General features: G+C 43.6%; 1 protein-coding gene across 1 annotated transcript; it reads right to left on the reverse strand.

Annotated features, from left to right (window-relative positions):
* Window positions 1-1,187: 1,187 nt before the first annotated feature.
* On the reverse strand, window positions 1,188-16,119 carry NEIL2 (nei like DNA glycosylase 2). The gene is made up of 5 exons (XM_035110480.3): window positions 16,056-16,119; window positions 12,252-12,391; window positions 10,261-10,616; window positions 9,641-9,837; window positions 1,188-2,343 (listed from the first exon to the last, which is right to left on the reverse strand). Exons 2-5 carry the CDS (start codon window positions 12,387-12,389, stop codon window positions 2,024-2,026), a joined length of 1,011 nt encoding a protein of 336 aa, XP_034966371.3. The 5' UTR covers window positions 12,390-12,391; window positions 16,056-16,119; the 3' UTR covers window positions 1,188-2,023.
* Window positions 16,120-19,458: the final 3,339 nt, after the last annotated feature.

A 19,458-nucleotide genomic window follows, 5' to 3' on the forward strand; every position in this document is an offset into this window, starting at 1 on the left:
TGATGATTTAAATCTGTAGCCCCCCATACCCGCAGGTCTCAGGGCGGCTCACAAGGTAAAATCACAATTTAAAAATGCCAAATACACAATCCAGATAAAAACAAGAGCAACCCAATTATTCCCCCATCCCCAACACATTTTAAAAGGACATTGAATGTCAGTCAACCAAAGGCCTGGTTAAAGAGGAACCTCCCCCCCCCCCCCCTGCCTCCACCACTTAAAGGTGTATAATGAAGGCGCCAGGCAAACTTCCTTGGGGAGAGCATCCCACAAATGGGGAGAAACATATATGTGCATTGCAGGGGGTTGGACTAGATGATCCTTGGGGTCCCTTTCCAACTCTACAATTCTCTGTTTCTACAATTTTGTTCTGTGAAACCAGCATGCCCACCCGCACGAAATGTCTCCCTTCTCCTAGGGTTTCGTTTGGTCTGCTGATTGAGGATGAGGAATAAGGTTGTCTCTGCACTGTGAACTCACATCAGGGTATATTATGATGATGGTGATGTTGATTATTATTATTATTATTATTATTATTTAAAAATAATAGTATGTCAAGGAGATAATAATTGCACAACTTTTAGAAGACACCTGAAGGCAGCCTTCTATCAGGAGGTTTTTAATGCTTGATGTTTTTATTATGTTTTTAGATATGCTGTAAGCCGGCCAGAGTGGTGGGGTATAATAAATAATAATAATAATAATTATTATTATTATTAATAATAATAATCCTATATAATAATGTGCAAGTGTCTCTGCGTCCAGTCCCTGTGTCCCTGTTCCGTGCTACTGCGCATGTGCCCCACGGACACAGGGATTGGACACAGAGACTGGACACACACGTGCGCTCCCCCCCGCCTACCGTTTCCCTTGCAGTCCTCAGAAGAATCGTGGCCTTCTCCTGGGCGGCCGCTGCCCAGCTGGGCTCAGCGGAGCGCCCGGACGAAGTGGCGGCCGTGGGAGGGGCCAATCGGCCCCCCCACACGCCGCCAGCACCGAAACAGGCCGAATGTTCTAGCGCCCGTTTATTTAACGGGCTGAATGACACTAGTAATAATAATAATAAATGCCACTTGAAAGGCCATAGCTTCCCCTCAAACGAGCCTGAGAACTGAGAACTCTTTTAACGCAGAGCATTAGCCACAGCCCCCTGACCCCTGGAAGAAACACGCACGAGAAACATTTCCTTTGAGGAACAAATAAAACTTTAATACAGAAACCAGGAACTTCTCAACATCTATATGGGACTCTCATTCTCCAAAGCGGCAGAATGCTAAACATCTGCTGTCTATTGTAGCCTTGGCTGCTACACTAACTAAAAAATCTGTCTTTAAGACTGAGAAACTCAGAGTTCAACAGCTGTGTTCATTTTTTTTGAACCCAACATCTTTCATTTAACCAATTTGGTCTGGCTCAAGGTCTGCAGCCTTTTCTCAGGAAGATCCTGCCTGCTTTTTTCAGCACTGGTTGAAAAACCGGAAAGCTGAAATCCAACCCTAAAATTTTGCAAAGCCAGTTTTAATCCTATACAGAGCAGAACCCAAGTTCTTGTGCCCGTTTGAATACTACTACCGATACAAACCCTTAGGAACGAAACATTCGTGCCTAATAATGCAATGAGAATTGTGGGGCGGATGGGGAGGACAGAAAGGGCTTGGCACAACAAGGCAAGCAGGACTCAAGACAGCGACGTCGCCAGGGATGGCGATGGCAGAAATGGCCTCCTGCTTGGCAAGCCCTCCTCGTCTTGGAAGTGACATTTGCAGACCCCGCAACTAGTTGACACTGCACTGCAGGTCTCTATGCCCCACCATCACCCAAGTGGGGACTGGGGACATGAACGCCACAATACAATGAGGACTAGCCGCTTGGTAAGTACTCGTCAGTATTAAAACCAGGGTGGAAATGGTTGGGGTTAAGGTGGCATCTCCGTAGCAATTGTGGGCATGTGCCCACCCTGCCCTCTCTTCAAATTTTAGCATCCTAGCACAATCCAACCGGGGGGGCAGAGAGGCTTAACCCTTCAGCTGCCGCGAGTAGAAAGGTCCTCAACCTCTTCCTGAGCAACTTGAGGCTGGCACTGCGGACACCACCAGGTAAGTCTTTTCAGTCCATCCGGGGGACCAAAGGCTTCTTTCCTCACCTGGTGCCCTTCAGGGCATGTCTCTTTCTGGTAGATCTTCCAGTGTTGCCTCCCTCTCTGCTGCTTCTTGAGGAACCACTCCGAGGTGAAGCGAACAGCATGGTCAAGCAGGGATCTGAGTTCCGGGAGGGGCAGGAGGGATCCGAGGGAGAGTGGGTTGATCTTCGCTAGGTACAGGGCCTCGTTCTTAATGATGTTCCCTGGGATGAAATGTTAAAAACAGGGTATTTAACACCATCAAAACTTGCTAAAATGTATGTAGGACAAGTGTTGGAAATGTAAAGAAAAGGAAGGTATATTTTACCATATGTGGTGGACAGAAGAAGAAGAAGAGGAGGAGGAGGAGGAGAAGGAGGAGGAGGAGGAGGAGGAGTAGTTTGGATTTGATATCCCGTTTTATCACTACCCGAAGGAGTCTCAAAGCAGCTAACATTCTCCTTTCCCTTCCTCCCCCACAACAAACACTCTGTGAGGTGAGTGAGGCTGAGAGACTTCAGAGAAGTGTGACTAGCCCAAGGTCACCCAGCAGCTGCATATGGAGGAGCGGGGAAGCGAACCCGGTTCCCCAGATTACGAGTCTACCGCTCTTTTTTTTTATAACTATTTATTAAATTTTCCAATTAAACACATTTAAAACAATATACAAAACAAACAAACAAACAAACATTCAAAATACATACATCACTCTTTTAACAATTCTCATTACTCATTACAAAATACTCCGCCGAGTTTGACTTCCCTCCCTCCCCTCAATAGGTTTTCTAATCCGCTCTTATCTCGCAGTTCCTTTATATCTAGTCTTTAAAGTCAATTCGTAGGATTTATTTCAAGCCTGCAAGTGTCTTTAAACCTCTACAATTCTTTTCCATATAATCCACAAATTTACTCCAATCCCTTAGAAACCTTGTCTCCCTCTGGTTTCGAATCCTGCTAGTCAGTCTCGCTAATTCTGCATATTCAATCATCTTTGTCTGCCAGTCTCCGATTGTCGGTAAGTCCTGGGTCTTCCATTTTTGGGCCAATAATGTCCTTGCCGCGGTTGTCGCATACAAAAATAAGGTATTATCCTCCTTGGTTATCTCTTGACCTATCATTCCTAACAAAAAGGCTTCCGGTCTCTTGGGAAAGGTATACTTAAAAATCTTTTTCAGTTCATTATATATCATTTCCCAATAGCCTTTAACCTTTTCACATTTCCACCACATATGATAAAAGTCCCCTTCCTTTTCATTGCATTTCCAGCACATTCTATTACTCATTCTATACATTTTTGCTAATTTCACCGGGGTCAAATGCCATCTATACATCATCTTCTAAACATTCTCTTTCAAAGCAGTACATGCTGTGAATTTTATTGTTTGGTTCCATAGTTTCAACCACGCATCGTATTCAATATTATGCCCAAAATCCTTAGCCCATTTTATCATTACCTCTTTCGTCAATTCATCTTTAGTATACCATTCTAACAGCAAATTGTACATTTTGGACAACAGTTTTATTCTGCCCCCTAGCAACTCTATTTGGAATTTGGACCTTCTCTCCTCAAAACCAGTTTTTTTGTCTTTTACAAATATATCATTGATTTGATGATATTGCAGCCAGCTCGTCAGGCGAGTCTACCGCTCTTAACCACTACACCACACTGGCTCTCAGGTAAAGAAGTAAAGGCTTTCTGGGAAATGATATATAATGAGTTAAAGAAAATGTTTAAAAACACTTTTGTTAAAAAAAAATCCAGAAGCCTTTCCACTGGGTATAGTAGGCGAAGAGATACCCCCAAAAGATTAATAATAATAATAATAATAATAATAATAATAATAATAATAATAATAATAATAAATTTATACCCCGCCCACTCTGGGCAGCTTCCAACAAAGTTTAAAATATAATGATTTATCTAATATTAAAAGCTTCCCTAAACAGGGCTGTCTTCAGCTGTCTTCTGAAAGTCTGATAGTTCTTTATTTCCTTGACATCTGGTGGGAGGGCGTTCCACAGGACAGGTGCCACCACCGAGTAGGCCCTCTGCCTGGTTCCCTGTAACCTCACTTCTTGCAGGGACAGAACTGCCAGAAGACCCTCGGAGCTGGACTTCAGTGTCTGGGCAGAGTGATGGGGGTGGAGACGCTCCTTCAAGTATACTGCGCAAGGCCATTTAGGGCTTTAAAGGTCAGCACCAACACTTTGAATTGTGCTCGGAAACGTACTGGGAGCCAATGTAGGTCTTTCAGGACCAGTGTTATATGGTCTTGCCGACCATGCCCAGTCACCAGTCTGCCTGCCATATTCTGGATTAGTTGTAGTTTCCAGGTCGCCTTCAAAGGTAGCCCCATGTAAAGCACATTGCAGTAGTCCAAACGAGAGATAACTAGAGCACATACGGTATAAGCCTTCTTCAACAACTTCCCATCCTCTTCTATAACCTCTTTTTGGAATCTGGAGGTTGTATAATGGAACCCTTTCCTTTTGTCTTCCTTGTACATTTCATTTAGTTGTCTGTAATGTAACCAACTCTGAACACACTCTTTTATTTCATCATACTCTTTTAATTTCAATTTACCTTCCTGGTCACTCAGTAATTCTCTGTATGTAGGCCACTTTTCCTTTTTGCCAAGCAGTTTAAGCAATGAAGCTTCAATTAGTGATAACCACCAGGGCGTTTTTTGCTCTATTAGGTCTCTATATCTTTCTCACACCCTCATTAATGATCTCCTATTTACCAGTATGTGATTATAAAATCCTTTATGCACCTTTCCTTCCCCATACCAAAGATATGCATGCTACCCGTATCTGTTGTCATGAACTTCCAAATCTAAAGCTTCCTCCTTTTCCACTTTTATCCAGTCCCTAAGCCATACTAAACATGCTGCCTCATAGTACAATTTAAGGTCTGGGAGAGCAAAGCCTCCTCTTTCTTTTGTATCTGTAAGTATCTTATGTTTAATCCTTGGCCTTTTGCCCTCCCAGACAAACTAGGAAATTTCCCTTTGCCATCTTTTGAGGCCATCATCCTTAACCATTATTGGGACTGTCTGGAAAAGAAAGAGCATTTTTGGTAGCACATTCATTTTAATCACCGCAATTCTTCCTAGTTAGGAAAGATTCATTCTGCTGCATATTTCTAAATTTCTTTAGCCAAATTCCCATATATTTAACCTTTTTGTGGATTTCTATCTCAATGCTTTCCTCTAAGTCTTTTTTCTCTTCTTCTTTTAAAATTTTTACTAATAATTTAGTTTTAGTTTTATTTAACTTATATCCTGCTACTTCCCCAAATTTTTGATCTTTTACTATTACCAAGGGGAGAGATGTTTTTGGATCTTCTACCGTAATTACCAAGCCATCAGCTAATGCTTTTAGTTTAAATTCATTTTTTTTTCAGTTTTTATAACTATTATCCCTTTGTCTATACATATATTCCTTGCAAGTACTTTCAGAACCAAGATGAACAACAGCGGTGATAATGGACATCCTTGCTTGGTTCCTTTTTGTATTTTACATTCATTCGTTATCACAAGTTATTACAATTAATTTTGCATTCTGTTCCAAATATATTGCTTGTATTCCTTTTAAAAATTTATGTCCACAATTAATTTCTTCCAACAGTTTTTTCATCAAATCCCAAGATACATTGTCAAAAGCTGTTTCGGCATCTATAAACATCATTGCTGCTTTTTTCATTTTTTACTTCCAGATATTTGATCACATTTAAAATGTTTCTTATATTATCTTTCATTTGTCTACCTGGTAAAAATCCTGCCTGGTCTTGATGTATATAGTCACCTAAAATTTTATTCAATCTTGTCAGGGGGTTGTTGCGGCTACTCCTGAATAAAGACGCTCCATTCCATTCTGTCTTTTAAGGGTTTTATTGTGCATACTATTTACAGTGCAGAGGTAGCAGAAAACATGACCTCCTAGTCACTCGCAGAATTCGGCAATGGCGCCCGTCTGCTTTGGGGCCAGCATAATAGCTTGGGCACCCCGAAACACCGCCCTCTCACCCTGCGTTTGGGTGCTCACCTCAATTCGGGCGCCGGAAGCGGCTGCGCTCCCTCCTCCAGCTGTGGGCTAGTGCGGTGCAGGGGCTCTGATACATTCCGCTTCCCTCCTCATTCCCCCCGCCTGACCCGCTGCTACCGCTCTCGCTGGGCGAAGTGCTGGTCAGGATGACAGGGGGAGGCTCCCTGTAGGGAGTCCCCCTGACAAATCTATTTGCTAAAATGTTTGCAAATAGTTTGTAATCATTCTTTAGTAATGAAATCTATATATATATAAATGTAAAAATTGTGAAATTCCGTTCGACACTTTTCTCCGTAACCGCTTGACCGATCATCCTGAAATTTTGACACAACGATCCAGGCCACTCCTAGAGCGTTGTTGGGGGCAAAAATCCCTCAAATCGCACACCTGCCCAGGTGCAGACCTGCTTTTCCACCAAGTCAAACAGCGCCCTCAAGTGGCGTAGTACCCTCCTCCACCCCCTCCCTTCCTGAGAAATCTAAGCCACACCCACAAACCAAATGACATCATCATCAACCAAGCAACTGAAATACACCAAGGCAGCCATTTTACCTAGGCCTTTGTTTTAGGCCCCTGACAGGCTGCCAGGCCTCCACTAGGCCCAGGGAGGGGGATAACCCACAGCAACACACTTGGGGGCACGGCAAGGGGTTTTACTTTACCATTTAGCACCACTACCCCACCAAAGAACCAACATTGCCAAGTGGAGGTCGGGGCCTGCCTGGGGGGGGGGGGGTTGCCACAGACCGCAGCACGGCCTTCGATTTATGTAGGCCCCTGCACGGCAAGGGGTTTTTACTTTACAATTTACCACCACTACCCCCAAAAAATCCACAAGACAAAAATAAATATGACTTATTTTATGGGTATGTCTTATTTTAGGAGAAACAGCTGATTGTAAGCCCCTGTGTCTTTTTCTTTAAAAAAAAAAACAACCATTCACTTTCTCTCCCCAGTTTAAGTCCTCAGATATTTGCAGTGCACCCCCCCCCATTTACAATTCCCTACCTTCCCCTTGCCACTTCCTGGGTTTTTTTATGGAACTGAACAACTCGGGTACTTCAAAATGCACCTTCTGTTGGCAGGCCCTTGCAGGGCCACACAGAGGCCCGGCCCAGGTAGATAAGATAATGTGTCCCTGTTTTTAACCCATTTGTTACTTTTTTCATTTTACTGAATATGCTGACCGAGGCCCGCTTTGGATTCGGAGGCCCGCACCAAGTGGCCCATATGATCCCCCTCCTTCTGTCTGGGCCTGTCTGTTGCTACAGGGCTGTGGGGCTTCGCTATTTGCCCCCCCCCCTCCCCGGGTTGGGATTCTTTAAGTAGTTCTCTGGGTCCCAGGGCACATCATCACCCCCGATCCTTAATCTAAACATATAGAAATGTTCAATATGCGTGTGCAGGGGCCAATGTATGGAGATACAGGGGGGAGGGGACAACAGAGGGCTGAGACAAAAGTAAATACTGGGAAATGGAACCCAGAAACTGACAGCTCCTTCTCCAAGGATGGGGGCCAATGTAGGAAGATACCAGGGGTAGGGGCCAACACTCCCCAGGAACAACAGAGGGTTCAGACAAAAGTGCATGCTGGGAAATAGAACCCAGAACCTAACAGTTCCTTTTCGAGGGTGGGGGCCAAGATATGGAGATACAGGGGGGAGGGGCCAACACTCTCCAGGGACAACAGAGGGAAGGGTATCCTACGGAAACACGGGATGAGCCGGGGTGGAGGGAAGAGGGGCAGGATACGTCATGGATCATGACAGGGGGGGGAATCACAGGAAAGAACCACAGCAACGCATGGCCGGGTCAGCTAGTAGGTCTATAATTTTTAATTTGCATTAGGTCCGAATCTTGTTTTGGAATCACTGTTATGTAAGCTTCCTTCCATGTTCCTGGGATTTCACTTGTTTTTAAAATCTCATTCATCACATCCTTCAATGGATTCACTAATTGTTCACTAAATTTTTTATAATATTTTGCCGTTAATCCATCTGTACCTGGTGACCTGCCATTTTTTGTCCAGCTGATTGCATTTAAAAGTTCCTGGCCTAATATATGGGTATTTAGAATAGTTAAATGTTCTTTTATTCTTGGCAGATTACTGTTTTTTATATAGTCCTCTATTTTGGCACTTTTTTCCTTCCCTTTCTTATACAACTCTGAGAAGTATTTCACAAATGCTCCTCTTATCTCCTTCGTTTTATCTGTAATTTTCCCATTTATATTAATTTATTTATAAAATTTCTTTGTTCACTTTTTAACAATTGCCATGCTAATAATTTCCCTGATTTGCATGTTCAAAATATTTCTGCTTCACTCTTTTTATTTTGCAACTAATCTCTTCATTAATTATCATAGTGTATTGAGTTTGCAATGTCCTGATTGCTTGTTTAACTATTTCTTTGTTGCAAAATAAAAAAATTCCTTCAGTAGCACCTTAAAGACCAACTAAGTTTATATTTTGGTATGAGCTTTCATGTGCATGCACACTTCTTCAGATACACGAAAGCTCATACCAAAATATAAACTTAGTTGGTCTTTAAGGTGCTACTGAAGGAATTTTTTTATTTTGCTTCGACTCAGACCAACACGGCTACCTACCTGTAACTATTTCTTTGTTGGCTTTTTTTGGCAGTTCCTTCTCCTTTTTCATTACAGTCATACCTCGGTTTAAATACGCCTCAGTTTGAGTATTTTCAGTTTAAGTACTCCGCGGACCTGTCTGGAATGGATTAATCCACTTTCCATTACTTTCAATGGGAAAGATCGCTTCAGGTTAAGTACGCTTCAGGTTAAGTACGGACTTCCAAAACCAATTACACTCATACCTCGGGTTAAGTACACTTCAGGTTGAGTACTCCGCGGACCCGTCTGGAACAGATTAATCCACTTTCCATTACTTTCAATGGGAAAGTTTGCTTCGGGTTAAGTACGCTTCAGGTTAAGTACAGACTTCCGGAACCAATTGTGTTTGTAAACCAAGGTACCACTGTATTTCATCCAAAATTTGTGAACTGTTTTCGGAAGCCAAACGTGCTCTGTTTTGAGTGTTATGCTTCCGATTTGAATGTCACACTTCCGTTTTGAAATGTGGTCTGCCTGTTTTTGCTATTTATTTTGCGTTTTTCTTTTTGCCATGCTTTCGGTTTTGTTTTTGTGACTGTGTTTAACCCAGTTCGGCTACTGATCGATTGATTGTGTGACTGCAGTACATTGTGTGACTGCAGTACATTGTTGATTGCTTTCATGTTATGGATCAATGTTCTCATTAGATAGCAAAAATCATGTTAAATTGAATTTTAGGGGTTGTTATTAAAAGTCTGGAACGGATTAATACATTTTGCATTACTTTCTATGGGAAAGCGCGCCTTGGTTTTGGAATGCTTTGGTTTTGGAACGGATTAAGTTTGAGAACCAAGGTACCACTGTACTGGGAACAAAACTAAAGAGATACAACCCAATACATACCAAGCCCTGAGAAATATCTTTGGTCCAGGAGGGTGTGGCACACAGGTACAGCTTTGCACAGGGCCCCCAAAGCGTGTTCCTGATCAAACTCCAAGCTCAGGATGTCAGTAGCCGGCTCAGCGGTAGGAGAAGAACAGCTATGGATCCGGCAGTTATAAAAGACAAGGAAGCCCCCTCCATCAAAATGCAGAACAAGCCTGAAAGTTGAACGAAGAATATATTACTGTTTTAGAACAGGGGTGGGGAACCATTTTGGTCTCTATGATCCAGAGTCTCATTGTGATCCGGCAAAATCTGAGAAGCAGGGGCCACCTGTATGTCAATCAAATGGTGTCAGATGATTGACAGGTGGGTGGCTCCACTCATCTTTCCAAATACCACGGGCAGGGTCTCCAAGCATCAGGCAGACATTCGGCTGTTGGTAGCCTGCCATGGCTTCAAAGTCCTTCTACTGTTTGCAAAGGGGTTTTAAGACAATTAACCTGTGCCCCCATGGACAGCTGTGAGTCCAAAATGTCTTCCAGGCTGCGCACCTGGTTCTTCACCTGGTCCGAACAGGAAGCTGCCTGGGCCTATTTTTTTATGGCATCTGTACAGCATAGTAATTATCAAATTCGTACCTGGGAACTGGATCTTTCCAGTCCCCTCTTTTATTAGCCTTGTTGGCCCTTGCAAACTCATTGGCACGGATGCTCCCATAGAGCCAAAAGTGGAAGCGTAGCCATTTCCAAGGGGGTCCGGCAGCGTCGTCCATAAATGATGGCAAATCAGCTTCGTGCTCCTCCTGCAGGGGGCCCCACGGACCCCCAGAGTCGGCCTTGCCTCCTTCCCAACTCTGGAGAATGGCACTGCCTCTGCCAAGGCCTATCCCTTGGCTGCTTGACCCGGGTTCGGAAGGTTCTGTAGAGGAGCTCTCGCTTCTGGCCGCTGCTTCCTGAACTCCACCAAAAGCCAGGAACAAATTCTTCCCATGGACCTGAAAAAAATCAGGGATATCAGAAGGCATCGTTTTCTGTTCCATACTGTATTCATCATAGAGATGTAAAATTTCCAGAGTTCATAGAATCTAGAGTTGTGTACACCTATTGGAAAAGTTAAAGGACCCCTGGATGGTTAAATCCAGTCAAAGGCGACTATGGGGTTGCAGCACTCATCTCCACTTTCAGGCCAAGGGAGCCGGCATTTGTCCACAGACAGTTTTCCGGGTCATGTGGCCAGCATGACTAAACCGCTACTGGCGCATAGAGGACCGTGAGGAGTGCCAGAGCGCACAGAAACGCTGTTTACCTTCCCACAGCACCGGTACCTATTTACAGTGGTACCTCGGTTTAAGTACACAATTGGTTCCGGAAGTCTGTACTTAACCTGAAGCGTACTTAACCTGAAGCGAACTTTCCCATTGAAAGTAATGGAAAGTAGATTAATCCATTCCAGAGAGGTCCGCAGAGTACTAAAACTGAAAGTACTCAAACCGAAGTGTACTTAAACTGAGGTATGACTGTATCTACTTGTGCTCACATGCTTTCGAACTGCTAGGTTGGCAGGAGCTGGGACAGAGCAACGGGAGCTCACCCCATCACGGGGATTCAAACCACTGACCTTCCGATCAGCAAGCCCAAGAGGCTCAGTGGTTTAGACCACAGCGCCACCAACTGGAAAACAACAAAGCCGGTGGACCTGATGGGATACCTGCCGAAGTCTTCAGAATGAACTCACATAACAACTTCCGAAGCTCATCGAAAAAATCTGGGAGAGAGGCACATTGCTCTCTGATGCGCTCTCCCCAACCCGCTGCTTGCTAACTCTGAAAGGTCATCCCTAAAACACTAGCATTAGCTTGTAAACTAACTTCTCGGTTGAGGGAGAAACCCCACTCATTTGCAAAGGAGATTGGCATTTGAGCCTTTGTTGTGCTAGCATATCATTGCCAAACAGGCTATCATAGAACCATAGAATTGTAAGAGCTGGAAGGGACCCCGAGGGTCATCTAGTCCAACTCCCTGCAACGCAGGAATCTTTTGCCCAAGGTGGCGCTCGAACCCATGACTCTAACAGTGATGGCCAAACTTGGCCCCCCAGCTGTTTTGGGACTACAATTCCCATCACCCCTGACCACTGGTCCTGTTAGCTAGGGATGCTGGGAGTTGTAGTCCCAAAACAGCTGGAGGGCCATGTTTGGCCATCACTGATAAAGAGATTAATGCTGTACCAGCTGAGCTGCCAGTAGCTCCCTGCAAGGAAACTGGTCTGTTAATTAGCTGTTAATACATCACTGAAAGCATCATCTTGGGCTTGGCCTAATTAAAACTTAACACAGCACATGCTAATTTCAGAGGATTTAGAAACGCCTAACACAAATGTCCAGGTTTAGTTTAGTAGCTGTTGACATGCCCAACAGCTTAAAAACACATCGGGTTTGTTGACCTAGTTTTAATCCTCCAAGCATTAATTAAATTCTAGCACCCACTTGGTCCCAGAAATTTATGTCAAGTCTAGTGCCCACCAACTTACAGCAATATTATTCTTAATGCTGTAAAAATTCAAATGAAATGCAGAGACGAGGAAAAAATACACAAAGTATTTGGGGGAGCCAAATGGGTGCGAGACTCACCTTAGTGTCCTGCAGCACCAGCCCCTTGAGATCATCCGGGTTCATCTGCTTCGTGCTTCCCCCTACTTTGGTCACGGCCTGCCCCACAAATGAGGAGCACCGAAGCTGGAACCGCTTCACAGTTGGGCCCTCAGGCATCGCTGCAGGAGAGGAAGAAAGTCCCTGAAGCTGAAAGGGGCCAAGTTAAGCTGTAGTGCGAGGGGAACTTTGGGGAAGGATTAAGCCTTGGTTCTTGCCCTGCGTAGTTTAAAGAAATGTGTGCTTGGTTCTCCTTTAAAGAGAAACATTTCCCTTTTGGTTCCCAACGTGAATGTATAGACAGTATAGGGTTAAATGATAAATCCACTACAGCTGGGATAATTTGGGTCCTGGGTTGTAAAAGAGCAGTGAATTGTAATTAGTCTGTTGGTCCGGGATGTACGGTATGTAATCTCTCTCTTTTTGGGGGTGGTGGTGGTTCATAATACTTTATTAAACAAATATTGATTTATACAGTTATTGCATCAAACTGACTACATAAAGATAAAATAATTAACATACCATTGACTTCCCGTCATCATCCGCTGTGTGTCTACTTTAGTTTTCCAATGTACAGACCTTACTCATCATATTTTTATTTTTTATTTTGTACATATTATTTCTAGTCATACCTACTTGTCTAGATCTTATTACAAACCAATCATCAGTCCATAACTGCCAAGAAGAGTCCATCGTTGTTATCGCTTTCTTGTAAATAGTTCTTAAATTTTTCCCATTTTTTAATAAATCGTTGTTTTGAGGTTCCCCTTAAATTTTCAGTTAACTGAGCCATTTCCAAAAATTGTGGCAGCTTTACCTGCCACTCTCCTATTGAGGGGGTTTTGTCCCCTTTCCAATTAGCGGCTACCAACAATCGAGCTGCCGCCGTGGCATATAGAAATATGCAATTTACTGGGAGATCTTTCCCCACAATTCCAAGGAGAAATGCCTCCGGTTTTTTTACAAAAGTGATTTTTGAAAATCTTTTTCAGTTCCTCATATACTTTGTTCCAAAAAATTTTTATCTTACAACATACCCACCACATATGAATCAAATCTCCTCTTGCCTCCCCGCACCTCCAACAGACATCTGCGATATTTTGGTACATTTTAGATAGCTTGGAGGGCATTAGATGCCACCGGTACATCATTTTATACATATTTTCCTTGATTGTATAGGACATCGTAAATTTCATATTACATTTCCACAAAGCCTCCCACTCCTCCATCATTATTGTATGGCCAAAGTCTTGGGCCCATTTAATCATGACTTCTTTCACTTCTTCATCTTGGACTTCCTATTCTAGAAGTAGATGGTACATTTTGGAAATGATCTTACTATTATTATTCAGCAAATCCCTTTCTAATCTAGACGGCTCTGTATTAAAACCTTTCTTTTTATCCTCTTTATAGACTTCATTTAGTTGGTGATAATCTAACCAGCTGACTAATTCGTTTGTAATCTCTTCGTATTTCTTTATTTCCGTTTGTTCGTTATTCCATTTCAGCAGTGATCTATAGGTTACCCATTTTTCTTTGTTGTTGTTTTTCCTTACGGCTTTGGCCTCTACTGGTGAAATCCAGAGAGGAGTTTTGGGCTCCAATAGGTTCTTATATTTCTCCCACACCTTGTAGAGAGATCCTCTTATTATATGGTTTAAAAAACCCCTATGTGCTTTAATTTTGTCGTAGTACAGATAAGCATGCCATCCGAACCTTATATCAAATCCTTCTAAATCAAGTAGGCTTGATCTCTGAAGCACAAACCAATCTTTTAACCAAGTCATACAGGCCGCTTCATAATATAGCTTCAGATCGGGCAATCCAAATCCTCCCCTTTCTTTGATGTCAATTAATAGCTTATGCTTGATTCTCGGCCTCGCTCCTCGCCAAATAAATTTGGAAATTTCTCTCTGCCATTCTTTTATACACCCAGTATTGCGTATTATGGGAATATTTTGAAATAAAAACATACACTCATCTTTATAACCGAAATTCGCCCCAGAAATGATAATTTTAATTTGTTCCAGATCACCAAATTTCTTTTAATTTCTTCCCATGTCTTTATATAATTATCCTGATATAAATTAATATTTTTCGAGGTTAACCAAATTCCTAAATACCCGTATATTCCGGCGTATAAGACGACTGGGCGTATAAGACGACCCCCAACTTTTCCAGTTAAAATATAGAGTTTGGGATATACTCACTGTATAAGAAATACGACCCAGCGTATAAGACGACCCCTGACTTTTGAGAAGATTTTCCTGGGTTAAAAAGTAGTCTTATACGCAGGAATATACTGTACTTAATTTTTGAGGAAAATTTTATTTGAGTTAAGCGTTCAATTTCTGATTTTTCTTCCGTAGATAGGTTTTTGGCCAAGATTTTTGTTTTCGTATTGTTTAATTTAAATCCCGCCACCTTTCCAAATTTGTTAATAATTTCTAATACCTTAATTATACTTTCTTTTGGATTCTCCGTCGTGATCATAAGATCATCGGCATATGCCCGTAATTTGTATACTCTGCTACCGAGTGTGACCCCTTTTACCTCTCTCTCCTCCCTGATTTTATTATTTAATATTTCCATCACTAAGATGAAAATCAAGGGGGAGAGGGGGCAGCCCTGTCTGGTGCGTACGGTATGTAATCTCAGACCTTGGAAATAGGGAGGGATTCATACCCCAGGGCGTTTGTGAATTAACATTCTCACAGCTGTATTTTATTGTTTTGATATGTGGAAATAGGAGCTAGGTCTTTAATCATTGGATCTTGACTGATTAAAGAATCCCTTCAATTGGTTTAAGATCGCAATACCTCCGTGGGGTTAATGAGGATATATACTTGGAGTCTAGAGGTGCAAATTGCTCTCCTTTGGCAACCTTTGTTGATGCTAACATCTTTCCTTGAGAAGATTGTGGGAATTAGGTCAGAGTGTTCGCCATGCCCTTTGCTGGAGTGACTTTTGATTTAATCTTAAGATTGAACTTTTATGTGTGAGTACATTAGATAGTGATGTTCCCAGAAGACTACCCCAGATATCTGGAAAGTTGATGTGGTGTCGTGTCTCAACCCCCTTTAAGTTTACCACTTTTTAAAAGTTGATCTTAACCGTTGTCATTCTTTTCGCAAGCCACTTTGGTTGTTGTTGAGTTTTTAAAAACCAATTAAGCGGTGAAGCTCGCGCGGCTGACAACGCCAAGGTTGCAGGTTCGATCCCCTTATGGGACAGCTGCATATTCCTGCATTGGACTAGATCAGGCATCCCCAAACTGCGGCCCTCCAGATGTTTTGGCCTACAACTCCCATGATCCCTAGCTAACAGGACCAGTGGTCGGGGGGGGGGGGGAAATGGGAATTGTAGTCCAAAACATCTGGAGGGCCGAAGTTTGGGGATGCCTGGACTAGATGATCCTCAGGGTCCCTTCCAACACTACAGTTCTATGATTCTATCACCTCCTCAGATTTCGTAATCAAGCGCTGGCATGGATAGTACGTCCGGAAAGCTTCCAAGTCCAACACTTGTACCCTACATGTTCACACCCCTCTACGACTGCAGGCGTCAGTAAGCACACACACACACCCGCGAACACAATACTTTGCCGATGGAAGCCGTGCACACGTGCACCCCGCGTGTCAAGAGTCACCACGCGCATTAAGGGCAAATGAACATGTGAACGCTCCGCCTACTCAGCCAACCTGGTTTCTCTCTGGCTCTCTCTCTCTTTTAGGCTTCTGCGCTCTGATCATGGCATTTTTTGGGGGAGGAATCCGGACTCTGTACCTTTCCAGGGATGAGAAACTCCTTTCGCACTTTCTCAAAGCAGCTGCTCCGGCAGACCCACTCAGCAGAGCGCCGAAGTGCGCGTCTCCGGAGCAATCGATGTCCCCCTCCCCGCCCCACCTCTTTTGGGCCCCGCTCTCTCCTTGCCGCTGTGCATGGATGATGTCTCTCTGAGCAGATGATTTCTCCCAAAATGCCACTCAGAGGTCAGGACAAGTCCCTTCAGGGTTGTTGCCCTCTTTGTTTCCAAAAAACAAAACAAAAAACAACTCTTTAGCACTTTGGGCTTTGTGCCTCTGAGCACTCACAGAGCGTTCCTCTCCCCCGCTCCGCGTGGGAGAAAGGTGCTTTTAAAAATACCCAAGGTCCAAGGGATTCTGAGCATTTTTCTTTTTTTAGGAAAAGAACTTTTAAGGGAATGTGATGGGAGAGGGTTTTCTGAACATGTGCAGAGTGCAAAACAACCAAAACTGCCCACCCCTTTTGTCTGCCTTCCTCTCATTTACAACCTCCTATTCTGGAAGTTTTGGCCAGACCATAAAAATTGTCCCTTGGAGAATCTTCGATTCATGCCCCCTACCCGCCCGGCTCACCTGCTCTCCACAAGCTCACCTTCTGCGTTCCTTCAACTGGTTCATTTCTAAAACAGGAATGGGGGAACCTCAGACCTGGTGGCCAAATGTGGCCCCTAGCTCCCTCCTATCTGGCCCTAAGGACACTCCCCTAGCTATATACCCCTTCCCAAGCCGCAGCCCTCATTGGGCCTGGCCATTCCCTCCTCAAATTCTGTTGTGTGACCAGCTGGAATGTAGCCTATTGCACATAGGAAAGTCGAATATGTTGCCCCGCCCACTTTGGCATCTGGCCCCGCCCACCACTGTTCTGCGGCCCCTGGGAAGTTTCCAGGAGGGAATGCGGCCCCTGTATTGTATGATGAGAGGCAATGTGGTGTAGTAGTTAAGACCTGGGAGATAGGGGTTCCAATCCTCACTTAGCCATGAAGCTGGCTGGGTGACCTCAGGCCACTCGCTGTTGCTCAGCCTAACCTCACTGGGTTGTTGTGAAGATAAAATGGGGAGATGGAAAACCATACATGGTATGATACCTTAAGCTCATTGGCGGAGAGGTGGGTTGTAAATGCAATAAATTAAATAACCGGAGGGGTGTGTGTCATATGAATCATGCAAAACAACATAAATGATGTACCTATGCTGAACTTCTGTAATTCACCCTTCTGCAATTCAGTTTCTCTTGGTGCAAAATTTGAGTTTTCACCCTGCAGAATGTTAGTTTGAAACCATACCATGTCCTGCTTAGCTTTACACATGTGCTAGCAGTTTTATTGCTCCATTACGAGGGAGTTTTGTTGCTTTCTGGTGTGTGCGCATGCGCAGAACTGGCAAGCCGGATTTTTTTGCATCCTCAATCGCTGCAGCGAAGAGATTTTGAGAAGCGAAAGGACGAAGGAGGAAGACTTTCTCGATTTGGAAATGAATGCTTGTCCATTTATTTCCGTTCATTCTAACAGGTGAAGTCAGTATGCAGATCGGTAGTCATATTGCATCATAATATAGAGAGAGATTCACACGTATATATTATAACTTTAAATAATCTTAAACTTGTTCGGGCTCCTGCCTCGCCATCGACCATTCAAGCAAGCATCTTCTTGGAACAGCACCTTTCCACAGACACTTATCATGCTAAAAATACATGGATTGTTTTTTTTTTATTATTATTATTATTAAAGAAATAGTATGAATGTCACTTAAGGTTACCAACCAGTTTTTTGGCCCGAAGATGCTGGTCATTTCCCCTAGCTAGCCTAACCATCCAGGGCTGCCAACTAGGGTGAACTACGTTCAAAGTAGTTCAACTTACAGTTCAAAGTAGTTCAACTTGAGGTGGTCAACCTTGTTTCTGGACTCCAGCACTTCCACCAAAGGTGGGGGCTCACACAATCAAATGCTTCAAACTCTCTGCACATAGAAAAGTAGCATGTCAGGGAGAAATATCCCGCCCCAGCCCTCTCCCTGATAAACTAGTTTTCTAATTGCAGGGGGGGTGTCTTGTTAACTTATTTATTTACAGCATGGTGGAAGTCTTGCCTAATACAACCTCCCTCCTGCAGCCTGGCGTGGTAAAGGCACAGGTCTGCATCCTCAGCTAAGCTCCAGGATGGCTCACCTAGAACACATCAAAATTTGGCTGTCACTTCTTTTGTAAAATAAAATACTTGGAAGTTCAACAGGTGGAGCGTTTCTTGGCACAGAGTGATGAAAACAACGGAGAGGGTCACTTCCCCTTTCGACATTTCTCCAGAGCTCTGCAGCCTACCTGGTTACCTGAGCTTCCTGATTTATTTTTAAGAAAAGCACAATGGGAAGTGTCACAGATTCATAGAACTGTAGAGTTGGAAGAGATCCGAAGGGTCATCTAGTCCACCCCCATGCAATGCCTTACTTATGACATCTACCCCAGGCACTAATTGAAGCATAGAAAACTGGGGAAGCCAGCTGGAGATCAGGGTGCCTGCTGATTTTGTTTTTAAGGGAAGTCCTCCCCTTTACTTTTTTTAAAATCCACATGGATTTGTTTAAAAGTTAATAAAATTTCATGCAAAAAAAAAACCAACAAAAAAGAGCAGTTGCAGAATAGAGGGTACCTAACCTTCTTGTGCAAATGAGAAAGCCAAGTTGAGAATGCCATGAGGTTTAGGGAAATACGTACAGGCAAACAGCAAGGCTGAAAAATGCAGTACACTCTTTTGCAGAAGGAAATAAACTCCCCGCAAACCCCTCAGTCACCCTGAGAGTAAGGTATGCACAGCAAAAAGCCACAAGAATTTCACACCTTTCATAATTTCAGAAAGCAATTTCTTTTCCCCGTAAACTGATGGATGGCACCTCCCTCTGGGGATGCATCAGGTCCCTGCCTGTCTTTTGCCTCCTCTCCAGGAGGAGAAGCCACCCCTCTCCCCAGACCAGCTGTCAGAGCAAGGACAATTCCTGCACCCCATAATAAGCCTCCGGAAATGGCTGGAGCTGGAACACAGGATAAATTTTCAGTGCATATTTTGAGTAACGTACTATATTAAAAAGAAAAGGAAAAAACATCCCTGTAGGATGAAACGTGCGTGCCAATTCCGTCTCCGCAGATCTCGGCATGCTCCACCTATGTGCAAAAGGAGGGTCCCTTAGTCAGAGAAGCATCTGAATGATACAAAAGATGATTTTTTAAAAAATGAAAATGCGGCCAAACCCTGGCACTGTCCCCTGGGTTTTGTAACCAACGTGCTCAACTCGAATTAATGCATGGAGGGATTAAGACCATAGTGTATGCTGTCCTACAAGGTTTGACTAGGTCACCTCTGCTCACATTCAAAGGGCTACCAAATCTTTGTTCT

The sequence above is a fragment of the Zootoca vivipara genome, chromosome 3 (assembly GCF_965207765.1).
Source record: "Zootoca vivipara chromosome 3, rZooViv2.hap1.1, whole genome shotgun sequence".
NCBI lineage: Eukaryota > Metazoa > Chordata > Lepidosauria > Squamata > Lacertidae > Zootoca > Zootoca vivipara.

What these genes read in the sequence shown, in the direction of transcription:
- NEIL2 (XM_035110480.3), bottom strand. Translation starts at nt 12,389, where the DNA reads ATGCCTGAGGGCCCAACTGTGAAGCGGTTCCAGCTTCGGTGCTCCTCA. An exon ending in TGGTGCTGCAGGACACTAAG is followed by an intron (nt 10,617 to 12,251) that starts GTGAGTCTCGCA and finishes GATTTTTTTCAG; the next exon opens with GTCCATGGGAAGAATTTGTT. An exon ending in TGGAAAGATCCAGTTCCCAG is followed by an intron (nt 9,838 to 10,260) that starts GTACGAATTTGA and finishes TTCAACTTTCAG; the next exon opens with GCTTGTTCTGCATTTTGATG.